The sequence below is a fragment of the Trematomus bernacchii genome, unplaced genomic scaffold (genome assembly GCF_902827165.1).
Source record: "Trematomus bernacchii unplaced genomic scaffold, fTreBer1.1, whole genome shotgun sequence".
NCBI classification, from domain to species: domain Eukaryota; kingdom Metazoa; phylum Chordata; class Actinopteri; order Perciformes; family Nototheniidae; genus Trematomus; species Trematomus bernacchii.
This window is the reverse complement of record NW_022987601.1, coordinates 855684-875119: the sequence shown is the minus strand read 5'-3', so window position 1 is coordinate 875119 and position 19436 is coordinate 855684. Positions and strand designations below refer to the sequence as shown.

The 19436-nt window shown below is 42.7% G+C and overlaps 1 protein-coding gene across 1 annotated transcript in view; it reads right to left on the bottom strand.

The window, feature by feature from the left end:
• mgat4b (alpha-1,3-mannosyl-glycoprotein 4-beta-N-acetylglucosaminyltransferase B) overlaps positions 1–17723 on the bottom strand; it is a gene marked incomplete at its 3' end in the record, with an annotated part of 63030 nt that extends 45307 nt beyond the window's left edge. Inside the window, 1 exon segment of the mRNA XM_034130709.1 lies at positions 17505–17723. Coding sequence (XP_033986600.1) covers positions 17505–17601 — 97 coding nt within the window.
• Positions 17724–19436: the final 1713 nt, after the last annotated feature.

Below are 19436 nucleotides of genomic sequence, written 5' to 3'. Positions count from 1 at the left end.
ACACACACACACACACACACACACACACAGTGCTGGACAGATGGTGCGCTGTGTGTGAGGAAGCTGATCTGATTCAGCCTCCTCTCATATTGTTTCCTCTTTTTCATGATTCAAATAAAATGTTCTTCTCATCTGTGTTTAGAGATATTTCCAGATTTATTTCCTCTCTGTTGATTAAACTAATAGATCTTGTTTACTGTCGTGAGGAAACATTTCTCTCAAATTAAACGCATTTTTTAGACAGCAGACATACAAATTGAATGTAAAAATCATGCTTTCCTAAAGCATTAAAGGTCCCATGTCATGCTTTCCTGGTTATTACCCGTCCCCTTGTGTTATGTAGCTTCTGCATGTAAACGGTCTGCAGAGTCACAAACCCTCAAAGTACACCCTGTAGGGAGTAAAACTCTAACACAGAAAGACCTGTCTATGCTGCCCCAGAACGCCTCGTTGGACATTTCTCTTTTTCCATTTGTTTCTTCCCGGAACCAAAATGGACCAATCCGCGGAGCTCCTCACACACCAGGACCTTTAGCGTACATTTTCAACTAACAGGGAGTCCCATTGACTTGCATAGAGCTCCCTGGACGCTGATAATAGACGAGTTGGGATGGTGGAGAAATGCTCTCCGCAGACCCATTCTCACAGCGTTTATCAACCCTTTTCTTACTCAATATCAAGCCACACGAAGGCCCAATCCCAAACCGCCCCCTACATCCTACCCCAACACACTACCCCTCCGTTTGCGCGTTCGCGCGGAGGGTCCGCCACATTAAGTGCTGTTCCAAACCAACGAGTGTCCGTCAGGAAACACGCTGTTAAAAAGTAGTTCCAGCAAACATCCACTGATAAACTGCGATGTTAACAACCTCATGATAACCTCATATGTTTTTAACTTAGGATCATAGGCTACCTGTGTTTAGTCTAGAAAAAGGTAAATGTGTGCATTTTATTATAAAGTTGTGTATATTTACAGACTGTTGCAAAAACTAAGAAGCTTATAAACATCAGGTTTAAAACTAAAAGAGCTTTACAGAAAAAGTAACACAATGAAAGATGTTTGTAGTTTTATTTGAGTTATTAATTTACATTTTTTGTCTAAGAGATGCTGATTTGAAACCGTTGTTACATACAGTTACGGCATTTCCTGTTTCTGCCGGAGAGAGGGGAGGCCGTCCCAAAGCTTGCCGTTGTATTTACTCCCTCCATCTGACAGGAGGGAGCCTCGTTGAGCTGCGAGTGTGGCTACAGACGGAGTTTACTCCGTCACGGAGGGGTAGGGTCGAGGGAGTGGTTTGGGATTGGGGCCTTATTGTTTTTACTTCGGCTGTGAGTGTTTGTGTGTGCTCAGGATGAGTTTCGCTTGTTCTCGCTGTATCGCCGACCCGGAAACCTGTCCGCTCCTCGCAGCAACGAGCCTCGCAACGTCCCGACCAATCAGAACACAGTGGGCTCACAGGGAGGGGGGGGCAGGAGCTCCAACAAGGCGTGTAGGACAGAGAGTGAATACACATATGCTATACAGAGATGCTGTATGAGAAACCAAAGTGAGTTTGGAACATTGAACAATGTAAATCTATTCTAGTAGACCTCAACAATGGAAATATGATCAGTAGAAATGGCCATGACATGGGACCTTTAAGAACACACATTCTGTGATTTAAATGAAATAAACTCATCCAAATGGTTCAGAAACAACTCCATTATGATGTTGATTATTAGAGAATCTGAATTCATGTTTTATCTGGTCAGTCTGCAAGATGACGAGCAAACAGATTTTAAAACGCCTGTTTTCTTAATGCATGTTGGTTGATCAGGGTTGTGCTAACGTTGTAGCAGCTGCTTCATCCAAATGAGGAATAAATAGGTTTATTTATAAGGATATCTAAATACTGTGTAACTTGATTTAAGATGTTTATTATTGATGACAGGACCCCAAAGACGCTATAAACTCTTTCCTGCATTTCTGATCGAAAACGTCCGGGTCACATTCAGTTTTTGATGATCAAATACAGACATTTCCTTACATTTTATGTACTTTGTACTTCTACTCCACGATATAAAACCTGTACTGCACTTTACAGCAAGACCAATGTTGTGGTAGCTGTGAGTAAAAAAAACACATTTACAGCAAATGTTATTATTTTTCCCAGATAAATTACCTTCTTTTGATTTAGTCTTTAGTGACTTGAGCTCCTGGCGAAAGAACAAAAAGGGAATGTTCTCAAAAAAGCAGCAGAACAAGAGGTCGAAGGTCACGTCAAAAACATAAAAACACACACACACACAGTCACATGCTGCTGAAGGCACTGGGTCACATGTTGTCCTCCTGATATCTCTGGCACAGACACAGTGCCCCCACACACACACACACCACACACCACACACACACACACACACACACACACACACACACACACACACACACACACACACACACACACACACACACACACACACACACACACACACACACACACACACACACACACACACACACACACACACACACACACACACACACACACAGCTTGCTTAACGTATTACAGTGTCAGCAAACTGCCTCAGACCAAACACTCATCAGCACTGTGTGTGTGTGTGTGTGTGTGTGTGTGTGTGTGTGTGTGTGTGTGTGTGTGTGTGTGTGTGTGTGTGAGTTCATGGTTACACGTCACTTTCACGCTTCTCATTTTGTGTTGGCTGCAGATAAACGTTTTAATATCATCATCATTACGAGCCGCTGTTCATCGTGTCATGAAACGTTTAGCCTGAGTCCCTCCACCCCCCCCCCCCCCCCCCCCCCCCCCGCCTTGGACTCCTTTGTTTACTTCCTGAACATAGTGACATCACTACGGAACACTCACGCTCCTATTGGCACACTATTAGCGCTCCAACACATTGTACCTGATTGGCTAAGGGGCGGGACATCTCTAAGCAGTTGACCAATCACAATAAAGAGCTTTTTGAACATTAAAGCATGGAAACGTGTCACAGTAGAGACACTAAATATTAATATAATAAATACAACTTGAATGAGATGAAGATGGTTTATCTAAAAGAAAAATGTAAAAGTTGTATGAGAAAATCTCAATAACTGTCCGAGAAAGAAAGAGTTATTATCTGAGATTGAGAAGTGGTAAATTAACAGAAAAGATATCGCAAAGATGGGTTAATTGACATTTAAAGTGTGTTTCCATAAATCATGCTCCTGGTAAATTAACACGTCAGGTTTCTGAGTTAAAATAAATTAAATAAAGGTGTTTTTTTTAATCCTCTCGCTCACATGAAGTGAATATTTGTTTGTTTTCTCAGCAGCAGGAAACAGACTTCAGATGATGCTGCAACCCGACCTCCAACAGCTCTCATTCAATATTAATCTCCCTTTACAACGTCTTCAGGAAACACACACACACACACACACACACACACACACACACACACACACACACACTCAGAGACACAAGACTGTGTGTGTGTGTGTGTGTGTGAGTGTGTGTGTGTGTGAGTGTGTGTGTGTGTGTGTGTGTCCACATCATGATCTCATTGCTTTAAAGTGACTATTATCTGGTGTTTCTCTATTTAACTGAATATAATGTCCCATAACTAATGATGTTGCACCATAAAAACATTAGACTTTATTGAGACAGCACTTAGTGTATCTAACAGATCATTAAAATATAAAGGGTTCATCCTCCGGGGGAAAATATAATTTATGTTACAGAGAGATTACTCCCCGGCAGATACACTCAATTATTATTCAATTAGATTCAAGTTGTTAGTTAAGGAGAAATATCTTAAAAGTTTACAACAAAATAAATTAGATATTGAAGTTGAAGATTTAAAAGAAAGATCTAAAACATTTTCTTAGTTAGCAAAGAAATTGGTTATCTCTGAGATTCATTTACATTCATAAAAAAACTATTTGGCTTTTCTCTGATATTCATTTTGTGAATGATCAAGAACAAATCTCAACATTTAAAGGTCCTTACACACCAAGCCGATTTTCGGCGTCGATAGATGTCTGGCCGTCGATGAGCGTCCTGTCGCCCTACTCAGATTGGTGTGCCGACACCTTCCGCCACCGATTCAACATGTTGAATCGGGAGGCTGTCGGCTAAAGGGCGTCGGCCAAAGAAATCACTCTGATTGGCTGTTCAGCTTAGCGAATCAGTGCCTGAGAAGCGAAACGGAAGTGAGGGACCCAAACAAACTATTAAGAAGGCAAATCTGAGATTTGATTTAACTCCAGCTCTCGACACAGGTTGGGGAAAGCCCCATGAGCTTCTCGCTGTAGAGTGAACATGGAACGCACACGCTATTTGTTGTTTGTTTATATCACGCAGTCTGTTCTTCTTCTCTCGGTTATCACGCAGTCTGTCTTCCGGTTGCCTCTTTTGAATGACGAATACACACTACCGCCGCCTGCTGGTTAGGCGAGTTATTGCCACTCACGCATGCGCAGTTCGTACGTGCTTCTTGGCCGTCGGCTGAAGTCTTTGCGGTGTGTTCCAGTGCGACACGTGGCCAAGACGCAGGAGACGTGAGGCGACGTTCCGTCGGGACGTGTTCTTTGGTGTCAGTTTGGTGTCAGTTTGGTGTGTAAGGACCTTAAGACGAAGACACCTCGGATTTTGTCTAAAGTTAAAGTGGTACATGTATGAAAAGTAATTCAAAAGTTTACGTTCAGATTTTGTGTGGAATAACTGATATATGTACCGTTGAATCCCTTAGATATATTAACAATTAAAAACTATAAATTCACAACAAAACCATGACCTTTTCAGGAATGAATGAGATGAAATCAACATAAACTTACACAAACATTTTACCTGTAACTAAGTGTGTGTGTGTGTGTGTGTGTGTGTGTGTGTGTGTGTGTGTGTGTGTGTGTGTGTGTGTGTGTGTGTGTGTGTTTTATTGCAATAGTCCTGTTTATCACAGATATATGTCAGATTTTTACAATATTGTTCAGCCCTTAATAAGCAGCGATGTCGTGTTTATTTAAATGTGAAAGTGCGTTAACAATAAATGTCTTTGCATCAAAACTTTTCTTTTTACTTTTTAGTTTCTTAAAGCTAAAGTTACAGGTTTAACTGGGTTTTTTGCACCCTGACAAACGACCTCAGGAATACAATACATTAATGGCAGGTAAACAAATAAATAAAGATAGCATGACTAAAGAAGTTTGTGAAAGAGAAAAGAAAAGGCCATCTAATATCGTTAATGTAATATTTAAGTTTTTGGCTGCCGTTACTGAACACCATTTCCCATAAGCCCACAGGCCGTTGTAACATATTAATAATACACTTTTGAAAAGCAACACAAATCCTTCATTCAAACATCTGATCTGAAAGTCAAATGAGTGAACTCCCTGCCAGACAGCAGGAGGAAGTTTGGAGGTTAATGAAAAGTAGAAAACACCTTCATGTGATTAATGATTAAACAGCAGACGAGACTTTCCACTGCTGTTCCTTCAAAAATAAAAGTAGTTCCTTATATCCAGCACCTATAGAGGTGTCTGAAAGCGAGTGTCTCCATGGAGACAACGACGGCTCCACTTCCATTAAAGGTGTGAAACACACACACACACACACACACACACACACACACACACACACACACACACACACACACACACACACACACACACACACACACACACACACACACACACACACACACACACACACACACACACACACACACACACACACACACACACACACACACACAGGGTTTTTACCTCCTCAGAGTTTGAGGATGTGAATGTGAATCAACATGTGGCATTTAACACATTTTATTAATTTGTGTTAAAGGTTGTTTTTTTTGTATGTCTTGTTCTATACATTTTTATTTTTATAAAAATCCTGACTCGGTTACTGAAGATAATCCTCATTCTCCACCATCTAACCCCAAACAAACATTTATTTGTTGATTTTAAGCCTCGTGTCAGCGCCTCGCCCACTACTCATTCACAAAGAGCCGAAGCCCATTATCAATACATGATTGCATAAATACAGAATTACATACAGCAGAATAACAAATAATACATAATAGCATAACTCAAATCTAATATGAGGTGCAGGTTATTCATTTGTACCCAAAGGTAGATTTGGTTTGCAGGTAAAAGACAAGGGATCCATTATGACACATTCAAAACAGACAACGGATAACAGATAAATCTCCAGAAAATGCAACCTAAAAACATTTAAAAAACATTAGTACAAACAGGAGCAATCCAGAAAGTTAATAAATAAATAGGCATTGCAACCCTAGCATCTGTGTGATGCTACATTGTTAATATGGCTCCAACAATAGGTCAGAGTGAAGGTCCATGATTATCAAGCCCAAAACATAATGTACTTTGAGACTACATTAAACACATGATGGTAATGTTATGATTTAGCTTTGTCCAAGCCTTGCTCCAACTGCTGCTAACAGCTAACAAGGAGCTAACAACTAACAGCTAACAGCTAACAACTAACAGCTAACAGCTAACTGCTAAGAACACAAAGCTAACAACTAGCAGCTAAAGCTCCTTAAGCTCCTTACACACCAAAGAACACCAAAGAACACGTCCCGACGGAACGTCGCCTCACGTCTCTGCGTCTTGGCCATGTGTCGCACTGGAACACACCGCAAAGACTTCAGCCGACGGCCAAGTAGCACGTACGAACTGCGCATGCGTGAGTGGCAATAACTCTACTTACCAGTAGAGATGGGCGAGTCCTGATTCATCCGGATCATTAACCCGGATCCTAGAAATGAGCTGGTCATGACGAGTCTCCCCTCTCCATTAACCCGAGTCCTTGAGTCCCACACTTGGTGTGACGTACAAATTAAAACTATAAATTGCGTCACTCGCTACTCTCTTTATAACATGTAAAATCACATTACAACGTACCCCAAGTCCATCTGCCTACCCTTTAGCAAGTATACAGGATAGCTGCCAGAAGTGATCGTTTGGCTCAGGGGAGGGGACGCGGATCAGTGAAACTTCCTGCAGACTCGTGGGGACTCAGAGGAGCCGGCGGCTCCAACAGCAGACTCGCAGATTCGCAGATTCGCAGATTCGCAGATTCGCAAATCCTGACTCGCTGCAACACACAGCGGATCAGACTCGTGCGGACTCGGAGCCGTAACCATATAGCAGCAGATCCAGAGACCCAGCAGACTCGTCGTCATGCACGAGTCCACAGCAGACTCGGATTCGCAAATCCTGACTCACTGTGTGTGCAACACACAGCAGAGCAGACTCGTGCGGACTCGGAGCCGTATATAGCAGCAGATCCAGAGATCCAGCAGACTCGTCCTCATGCACGAGTCAACAGCAGACTCAGATTTGCCAAATCGCAAAATAACCCTTTTTTTTGTGATCAACATTTTTTATTAAAGCAAAATACACTGTGTAGCGGAGGTTAATTATAACGTCAGTTTAATAGATAGATAGATAGATCGTACTTTATTGATCCTAAATTGGGAAATTGTTGTTGTTACAGCAGCATAAAAGGCATTTTACAATAAAACAAAACTACAAAATATACAAGAATAGAAATAAAAATAAAATATAAAATATACATGTCGAAATAGAAAATATACATGCAGATATTATATATATATATATATATACAAATATATATATATATATTCAAAATATATGGAATAATAATATGCTCGTGAAATGCAACAACTTTTCGGTTTCACCAATAGGATTTCTACGGTCTTGGTGATGCTGACTCATATGACTCAAATGACTCGTATGATCCGGATCTCTTCAATGACTGACTCAGAAGACCCTGAGTCCGTAAAATGATCCGGATTTGCCATCTCTACTTACCAGCAGGCGGCGGTAGTGTGTATTCGTCATTCAAAAGAGGCAACAACCGGAAGACAGACTGCGTGATAACCGAGAGAAGAAGAACAGACTGCGTGATATAAACAAACAACAAATAGCGTGTGCGTTCCATGTTCACTCTACAGCGAGAAGCTCACGGGGCTTTCCCCAACCTGTGTCGAGAGCTGGAGTTAAATGAAATCTCAGATTTGCCTTCTTAATAGTTTGTTTGGGTCCCTCACTTCCGTTTCGCTTCTCATGCACTGATTCGCTAAGCTGAACAGCCAATCAGAGTGATTTCTTTGGCCGACTGCCTCCCGATTCAACATGTCGAATCGGCGGAGGAAGGTGTCGGCACGGCCGAAAAGACACGACGGTGCGGGACACACCAATCTGAGTAGGGCGACACGACGCTCATCGACGGCTCAACATCTATCGACGCCAACAGCTAACAACTAACAGCTAAGAGCTAAGAACAAACAGCTAACAACTAGCCTCTAACAGTTAGCAACTAACAACTTACAGCTAACAATTAAACGCTAACATATATTTGTACATTTATATTGTAACTTGTAATGTTTCTGTTTTTGTTACTACATTTATTTTCTGCATTTGAACATCTTGTTTTTGTATTGATGTTTATTAATGTGCACTATCCCTCTCAAATAAATGAACATGAATGAGCTAACAGCTAGCATCGAGAAACAACTGGATTTATTCAAGTTTCACAACAGAACATTCATTTTACAAGACTACTTTGAAAACATCATTATTTTTTATCTTCTACGCTAACAGCTAACAGCTATTGTTGCCTAGCTAACTAGTATTTATTCAAGTTTTTCACCCAAAAATATGTTGTACAAGACTACGTTGAACACATGATGATAACTCTATAATTTACCTTCGCCCAAAACAAATTTGTATTGAACAAAGCCTGAACGCATGTTTTGTCTTTTATCCGTTTTCCTTTTTCTTCAGTCTTATTAACAATTATTTTATTCTATATTCATGGCCTCACGTTTTACAGCAGGCTGAGCAAAGCTGACAGCTGAGGGAATTAAAGTCTGAAACACACACACACACACACACACACACACACACACACACACACACACACACACACACGGCTACAGTCATTACCAGTGTGACTGACACCTCAAACAGAAGCTTCTGCAACGATCACACAGTTAATCTGGAGCTCACATTACACACACACACACACACACACACACACACACACACACACACACACACACACACACACACACACACACACACACACACACACACACACACACACACACACACACACACACACACACACACACACACACACACACACACACACACACACACACACACACACACACACACACAGTTTCCCTTGTATTGACCAAACTGTCAAAGATCCTCTCACGTTTCCAGAGGAGAGACTGAAGGGAAAAGGGAGGAAAGAGGAGCGAAAGGAGGAAGAATAATTTGAAGAGGAGATGAGGAAAATTGAGGAAGCACTGAAGGATGAAGGAGTTAAAGTGGAAGGAGCTTCCCACTGATGTCAGGACAGCGGAGAGTCTACGTATATCTTCCATCAGAAACTGAAGACCAACCTGTTTCGCTTCTACCTTGCCCATTCGGCTCATTAAACATGGGGCATTACATTAATGCACATCGTGTGAACAACATTTTGTTCTCTTTTGTCTTTTGTAATACTCTGAGCCATGTTCATGCTCAACTCTCTGGCTGTTCTTTGCACATCTTTGTGTGCACAGCAGCCCTCCACTTTAAAATATAACTGTAGTTTGCCATACTCATTGCTAATGTTAACAACTAGCAGCTAATGTTAACAGCTAGCAGCTAATGTTAACAACTAGCAGCTAATGTTAACAGCTAGCAGCTAATGTTAACAACTAGCAGCTAATGTTGACAGCTAGTAGCTAATGTTAACAGCTAGCATCTAATGTTAACAGTCAGAAGCTAATGTTAACAATTAGCAGCCAATGTTAACAGCTAGCAGCTAATGTTAACAGTTAGCAGCTAATGTTAACAGCTAGCAGCTAATGTTAACAGCTAGCAGCTAATGTTAACAGTTAGCAGCTAGAGTTTACAGCAAACAGTCAGAAGCTAATGTTAACAGTCAGAAGCTAATGTTAACAGCTAGCAGCTAATGTTAACAGTTAGCAGCTAACAGATTAGGTTAACGGCTAGCAGCTAACGTTAATATCTAACAGGTAAAACCTAGTGGCATATAGCTCTAGTTAGCTAGCCCTCTGGTCGATTTTCAACACAGATTTGTTGTTAAAAAGGCTACGTTACTAGAAAAATATGGTGTGTCTTCTAAAGGCGACCAATTGTGAGTTTACTCCATCCCAACAAGGTAATACTGTTCACTATGGTAACTTTGATACTGCAGAATAAACAAGTATGTCACATTTTAGCATCATCTCTATGGGATGTTGTGACATCCTTCAATGTGTCAGTATGGGTGTATAATTGGGTATTATTGTTTTTATAAAGGTGTGTACTGGGCTACAACGAAGGTAAGGGCAGAGCACTGAAGGCAGAGATCAATACTCTCCCTTCTTCTTCGTTGGTTTCCTGACCAATAATGATCCAATTATATTACTACAGTCAGTAGCAGTAGCCTACACAGCAAGAATGGTATTTTACTCCTGCACTTAAATGCGGTTTTCAGCCTCCTAAATATGGATATTTGGTGCTTTTCTCTCTTTTAGATCACATCAAAGTGAATATCTTTGAGAAAAAACAAGACATTTAAAGACATCACCTTGGACTGGAGAAATTGGGATGTACATTTTTCACTTTTTCATGACATTATATTTACTAAAGTATGAACAAAGAAAATAATCCACCAGGAATTGCGCTGCTGTTGGTTTTTTCGCCTTTGTTTATTTACATTTACCTTGAAAGTATGCTGAACTATATATTAGCAGTTCCTGTTGATGTGTATATTTACATGTACAAGCAAATATCTCACGCACACACACACACACACACACACACACACACACACACACACACCACACACACACACACACACACACACACACACACCACACACACACACACACACACACACACACACACACACACACACACACACACACACACACACACACACACACACACACACACACTTTCCATCTGAACGTCGTTTAATAAAATGTTAGTATCAAGTTCACGTTTGCTGGTAATACCTTTATTTTTCTTTAAGTACGTGAAGCTGAGCTGGAGAAAACAGACAAGTCTGAACATGTGACACACACACACACACACACACACACACACACACACACACACACACACACACACACACACACACACACACACACACACACACACACACACACACACACACACACACACACACACACACTGTGCAACGGAATCAAAGCGCTGCAGAGGGATTTGGAACCAAGGTTATGACAGTTAAACAATGCAAAGGAGGATGTATGTGTGTGTGTGTGTGTGTGTGTGTGTGTGTGTGTGTGTGTGTGTGTGTGTGTGTGTGTGTGTGTGTGTGTGTGTGTGTGTGTGTGTGTGTGTGTGTGTGTGTGACAGCAGGACAAGGCCGAGCATGTTCACTTGCAGCTGAAAGAGGCTGATGTGTCACCACAATGAACCATCTGCATGTAGTAAAATATGTGTGTGTGTGTGTGTGCGTGTGCGTGTGTGTGTGTGTGTGTGTGTGCGTGTGTGTGTGTGTGTGTGTGTGTGTATGTGTGTGTGTGTCCACTGTACAGAGGAAGCTCTGGTGACGATATGGGAAAAGGAAGTCCTACATTTACAAACTAATAAGAGCTGTACCAAAAGTCTTTTTTTACCTTCAAAGCAACACCCCCAAAAACTACAAAATGTGAAAATGTTGTAGTTTTTGAAAATCTTTGAAACAATTTTGACATATTTGTGTTTTTTTTCCGACAATGTCCAACATTTCTCAAACAGTCACAAAATGCAAATGTTAAATATTTGCACAAAAAGCTTCTCAGCCAATCAGAGCGCTCGGATTTAACCAGTTCTTGACTTCAGACCTCTCCACTGTCAACATGACATCACTGCTGCAGTCTCAGAGGGATGAATAAATCAAACACACCTTCTGTCTTCTGTCTGCAGCTTCACTCACTGGACTAATTTACCCTGAGTGCCACACACACACACTCCCCCCAACACACACACACACACACACACACACACACACACACACACACACACACACACACACACACACACACACACACACACACACACACACACACACACACACACACACACACACACACACACACACACACACACACACACACACACACACACACACACACACAGGTTAACTGCCATCAAAGTGTGAATCAATCTCCGCTCTGCAGGAAAACACGCCTTCGTCCGGAAAGGATGGAGAGAAGGTGTGTGTGTGTGTGTCACCAGGAAGATAGATGAGTCAGAGCCATGTCTGATTCCTCTGAACTTTCGAAATGATCGGAAGGATTTGGCATCAAAACATGCAGAAAATATTCTGCTATCTCTCAAACAGAAAACACTGAAATAAAATTGATATATTTATTTTTACAGAGGACTTCAAACTCCTAAAGTTAAACCAATTAAAGAAAGTGTTTTATACAAACAATATATTTTTATGAAAAAACCTTAAATGAACAATTATTTCACAGTTTATTTACATACCTTTAGAATTGTGAACAGAACATAGAACAAGTCAATAGAAAATAATGTGTGTACATTGTTTGTTTTAGCCTCTGTTGACCGTTGACATGCACTAAAACCTATAGAACACCCTACAGCAAAGGGAACAGGACCTCTTTAACAAGTATCTTCTGATAGGCCGGTAATACAAAGTGAGAGTTAAAGATGTTTATTTTTGAAGTAGCATCAAGTTCACGTTTTCTGGTACTTGGTTATTTAACTTTAAGTATGTGAAGCTGAGCTGGAGAAAACAGACAAGTCTGAACATGTGACACACACACACACACACACACACACGCACACACACACGCACACACACACACGCACACACACACGCACACGCACACACGCACGTACACACACACACACACACGCACGCACACACACACACACACGCGCACGCACACACACACAAACACACGCAGACGCACGCACACACACACACACACACGCACGCACACGCACGCACACAAACACGCGCACACACACACACACACACACACACACACACAGTTATCTAAATAAAACAACAGTAAGATACAGTCACACACACACACACACACACAGAGTTATCTAAATAAAACAACAGTAAGATACAGTCACACACACACACACACACACACACACACACACACACACACACACACACACACACACACACACACACACACACACACACACACACACACACACACACACACACACACACACACACACACACACACAGTTATCTAAATAAAACAACAGTAAGATACAGTTGGAGATATTCAGTGAGTGAAGCTGCAGACAGAAGGTGCGTTTGATTTATTCATCCCAGGTCGGTAAAGGACCAAGACTTTTTTAAAACATGTTCACAAAATGTCAGACTTTCTTTATAGACACCTTTTTTCAATGTTGTCTTAAACTTTTACATTTTTCTTAAATGTTTTACACATATTTCCCCCTCTTGTTGGGACATGCCATCCCAACGTCCTGAGCGATGTAAAGTCTATAAAGTCAAGATTTACTGAAAAACCATTCATGCTTCTTTCTTACAAAATATTCTCCTTTATTCCAGATTCCCAATGGGGATCGCAATCAATCACACTTTTTCAAACATTTATTTACAATTATTTCACACTTTTTTGGAACATGTTATCCCAACATTTCCATTAACTTCTGAGCGTTAAGACGAAATTTTAAATAATCGTCACTGAGTTTTCGTAAAGGTCCCATGTCATGGCCATTTCTACTGATCATATTTCCATTGTTGAGGTCTACTCAAATAGATTGACATTGTTCAATGTTCCAAACTCACATTGGTTTCTCATACAGCATCTCTGTATAGTATGTGTATTCACTCTCTGTCCTAAACGGCTTGTTGGAGCTCCTGCCCCCCCCTCCCTGTGAGCCCAGTGTGCTCTGATTTGTCGGGACGTTGCGAGGCTCGTTGCTGCGAGGAGCGGACAGATTTCCGGGTTGGCGATACAGCGAGAACAAGCGAAACTCATCCTGAGCACACACAAACACTCACAGCCGAAGTAAAAACAATAAGTGTGGCTTGATATTGAGAAAGAAAAAGGTTTATAACGCTGTGAGAATGGGTCTCCGGAGAGCATTTCTCCACCATCCCAACTCGTCTATTACCAGCGTTCAGGGAGCTCTATGCAAGTCAATGGGGACTCCCTGTTAGTTAGCCAAGGGATCCTGGTGTGTGAGGTGCTCCGCGGATTGGTCCATTTGAGCCAATCCGGTCATTTGTTGTTGATTTGGGTGTTCACACGTCACAGAATCCAGGAAGCAAACAATGGAAAAATAGAAATGTCCAACGAGGCGTTCTGGGGCAGCATAGACAGGTCTTTTCTGTGTTAGAGTTTTACAGGGTGTACTTTGAGGGTTTGTGACTCTGCAGACCGTTTACATGCAGAAGCTTCCTAACACACAAGGGGACGGGTAATAACCAGAAAAGCATGACATGGGCCCTTTAAATCTTGTCTGAGAAAGAAGGAAGCGATGGAATAAAACAGGAAGCGATGGGTTGTGTTTGGTTTATTAACGTCTTTTACGTACTTGTAAAAACACAATATATAACTACAAGTATGAATATTATAAGTATTATGTAACAGAAAGCAGAAATCAGGCTTCATGAGTTTCAGGTGTTTTACAGAATACACGGAGTGGAACGATCTTCTGATCTAAATCATAAAATAATCTGCGGAGGATTATCAGAGGAAACACTTCCTGCATGAGATCAACTGAGTCCATGCAGCGGGCAGATCTCACGTTACATAGTGATGTCACTATTTGTAAACAAAGGAGTCAAAAGAAATACAGACAATGATTGCAGTAACTATCATTTGCAGTGTTTCCATCCGTCTAGAGAAGTTTGATTTGTTTGAATTCCAAAATGAGGATGGAAGCAGAAAGGATGATGAAATGTAGAGAATGTGGAACATGTTGAAAAGAAAGGTTCAGTTTGAGCTCCCTGGAGTTCAGGATTCATATAGTTACGTTTTAACAGGAGTAAAGTTTGCATAGAGATTGTAGGATGAATGTTATCAATGACACTCTGTGTTTAAAACAAGCGCTCCCTTCACAAAGCTGCTGAGCCTCCAGATCTTTTGCATCTCTCAGCTGAACTTTTTTGCAAACCACAAAACATTTCCCCCTAAACTCCACCTGTCTCATCGACTGGCGTCACGAACCGAGCACCCCCCCCTCTCTTGTTCCTGAGAAGTTAGTCTCCACCCCACACACACAGACTGAAGCCAGACAGCATCTGCTTCCCAACAGCTGCACAGCTCCCCTGCTGTGATGGATCACAAACCAAGCGCTCCTTCTTTCCTTCTTTCTTTCTTTCTTTCTTTGGCTTCGTGCAGCAGCAAGATAAATGTGCTCTCCCCAACCCACTATCTCCACCTCAGGCGAGTAAGGAGTCCTAAATCAAGCGCTCCCATACACCTGCTCCTGAGTGTAAACACACACAACTTGTTTCATCATAAACAGAAACACACAAAGGCCTCGCTGCCAGGATTGTAAATCAAGCGCCCCTCTCCTCCTGGTGCAGAATCCACCTGTGTGTTAAGCTCCACACGAAAATGTAAACGTTTCCTTTTATCTCTCAGAATTATAAATCAAGCGCTCCTCTCTGTAGCAGCTAAGGATGCTTTAACTCCACCCCTGCACAAAGAAGCTGCAACAACTAACTCCCCCTGTCTGCTTCCATCGATCACCACCAACCCCTCTCCTCTGGCATGTCATGCATCACAAACCAAGCGCTCCCTTCACCTCAGAGCTGTCACTCCTGACTTTCAAAACTTTCTTCCACATCTTTTTATCTTTTTATAAATCAAGAGACAACAAACCTCCATCCAATCTACAAGACCGTTAGGCACTAAGGCACCACAAAACAAGCGCTCCCTTAGTTGTGACCCTGCAATAATCAATCTGAGGTTAATGCAAAACAACCCCCCCCCCTAACTTACACAATTGCTATCTCTTTCTCGTACAACTTGCATCACAAACCAAGCGCTCCCTTGCTTACATCATGACCCAGAACTACACCTTCCTACAGAACAAGAGCATCCAGCTAACCCCACCTCTCTGCCCTTTCTCCATCTCTCCCATCACCTGGCATGTTAGACCAACACAAAACAAGCGCTCCCTGCACTTCCTCACTGCTGGAGCTTCACATGCACTTTAGCATCTTGTGGTTTTTGTTTTTACAGAAACACTTTACATCAAACTAAATCACACCCAGTCACCCACCCCTCTGTCTGGACCCCTTCTTTCAGCTTGTAGGTAATGCATCACAAATCAAGCGCTCCTTTGATTAACTGAATGCTGGAGCTTCACATGCACTTTGTGTTTTTCTCTGCACAAAAGCAAGCTTCTCTTTCAGGTGCAGAGTAGCATTTATGTAGCTCAAACTAACCCCTCCTCACACCTTCTCCAGCTAGGCCCCTTTCCTCTCAGCAGCATCACAAATCAAGTGCTCCTTTTACTACCTCACTGCTGGATCTCCCCTCTTCATGCACTGAAGTGTTTTCTCTGAAACAAAATCCTCTCCATCACCTCCTCCATGTAGACCCTCTCCTCTTATAGCTGGCATGTGATGCACCACAAATCAAGCGCCCCTATCTCACATCCCCAGCAGCATCTTCAAAATAATCAAACCCCTCTTCTCTCTCCTCCATGTAGACCCTCTCCTCTTATAGCTGGCATGGTGCATCACAAATCAAGCGCTCCTGTTCGTCACCTCTGGAGTTTGAGCTTCAGACACACACTTGTGCTTTATTGTGATTTCAGCAACATTTTAAATAAAACAAAATCAAACCAACCCCTTCTTTAACCAGGTATGCAATGCATCACAAATCAAGAGCACCTTTAATCACCTCCCTGCTGGAGCTCCACATGCATCTTGTGTTTTCCCCTCCAGGTGCACAGGAGCATTTGTGTAGCTGAAATGAAATCAAACTAACCCCTCCTCTCTTCTTCTTCATCTCCTGGCCCTCTCCTCTTAGCTGTGATGCTTCACAAATCAAGCGCTCCCTTCATCACCTCTGGAGTTTGAGCTTCACACACACACACTGTATGGTTTTGTGTTTTCAGCAACATTTTAAATTAAACAAAACCAAACCAACCCTCTGTCTAAGACCCCTTCTTTTAGCTTGTATGTAATGCATCACAAATCAAGCGCTCCTCCATGTAGACCCTTCCTCTCTGCTGGAGCTTCTCATGCATCTTGTGTGTTTTTATCTGCAACAAATCCTCCATCACCTCCTCCATGTAGAGACCCTCTCCCCTTATATCTGGCATGTGGTGCATCATAAATCAAGCGCTCCTATTCACCTCCACACATCCTGCAGCCTCACATCTTCTTAATGCAACATCCAGAGACACAAAGCGGGGACACACACAGACACACACACACAGACACACACCCACCGGGGCAGCACGCCGGGGCGGTGCTTACCTCTGGAGCTGCTGAAGGCGGTGTACCAGGACAGGGAGACCAGCCCGCACAGCCCGAACAACAAGACCGTCAGGAAGGAGACATTTCGGAGCCTCATCTCCGGAGGAGCATGTCCGCACCGAGAGAGGGGGGGGGCCGAGACAGGGAGGGATGGAGGGGGTGGGGGCTGCAGGTAGACAGAGAGAGAGAGAGCGAGAGAGAGAGACAGACAGGTAGACAGAGAGAGGCAGGCGGTGCTTGTTGCTGTCTGAGCAGCAGCAGCGAGACTGAGGAGAGAGAGAGAGGGGAGACAGAGAGAGAGAGGGGGGCGGAGACGAGAGGAGCAGGAGAGAGAGAGAGAGACGAGATGATTAGAGAGAGGGAGGGATGGAGAGAGAGAGGAGATGAGAGAGAGAGAGGAGAGAGAGAGAGAGGAGAGAGATCCCTGTAGAGGAGAGAGAGAGAGAGAGAGAGAGAGAGAGAGAGAGAGAGAGAGAGAGAGAGAGAGAGCTTCACATGAGGAAGCAAATACATAAAAAACTTCAAAAATGAATGGGAACAAAAACAACAAACAATTCCAATAAAATACATTTAAAAAAACATAAAAAAAATAAACATACTTATTTTTAAATATCAAAGTATTGCATCTTCAACTTTTGTGTTTTAATACCATATACAGTAATGCATATAGGATAAGACAATATATGATACTGTGTATTACATGTGTTGCTGCTCCTCATGCTAATCAACCTGCAGAAGGTTAGCTAACAGTAAGACCAGAGACCCCCGTCTTTTACCCAGATGCTGGGGGTCTCTGGAGGTAAAAACAAACCTCTTTATCCCATTGATCTGACCCATCCTTTAATCTCCCAGCATGCATCAGGATGGAATATAGATTGTCCAGTACATCTCTGTGTTTTATTGGTTGTTATTTTCCACACTGAAATCAGGAGCGCAGTTTGAACTTGTTTCTCGTCTCTCTTGGAGTGTGCTGCAGTGTAAATAACATTATTTATTAACAAAGAAAACGTGGCGTCACTTTGTCAGAGAAGTGCTGGGACCCTTCTACAGATTTAAAAATACACTTCTGCTTTAGACATATATAAATACATGCACATGCTTACGGTAGCTTTTTGACTTCCAGTGCAGAAACTAAGCCCAGTACCGTCCCCAGGGTGAGTTGGCCTAATGTAGGACAGTCTGGGACACTCCCTAATGTGGGACAGTCTGGGACACTCCCTAATGTGGGACAGTCTGGGAGACTCCCTAATGTGGGACACTCCCTAATGTGGGACTGTCTGGGACACTCCCTAATGTGGGACACTCCCTAATGTGGGACAGTCTGGGACACTTCCTAATGTGGGACAGTCTGGGACACTCCCTAATGTGGGACAGTCTGGGACACTCCCTAATGTGGGACAGTCTGGGACACTTCCTAATGTGGGACAGTCTGGGACACTCCCTAATGTGGGACAGTCTAGGACACTCCCTAATGTGGGACAGTCTGGGACACTTCTTAATGTGGGACAGTCTGGGACACTCCCTAATGTGGGACAGTCTAGGACACTCCCTAATGTGGGACAGTCTGGGACACTCCCTAATGTGAGACAGTCCCTAATGTGGGACAATCTGGGACACTTCCTAATGTGGGACAGTCTGGGACACTCCCTAATGTGGGACAGTCTGGGACACTCCCTAATGTGGGACAGTCTGGGACACTTCCTAATGTGGGACAGTCTGGGACACTCCCTAATGTGGGACAGTCTGGGACACTCCCTAATGTGGGACAGTCTGGGACACTTCCTAATGTGGGACAGTCTGGGACACTCCCTAATGTGGGACAGTCTGGGACACTCCCTAATGTGAGACAGTCCCTAATGTGGCACAGTCCCTAATGTGAGACAGTCCCTAATGTGGGACAGTCCCTAATGTGGGACAGTCTGGGACACTCCC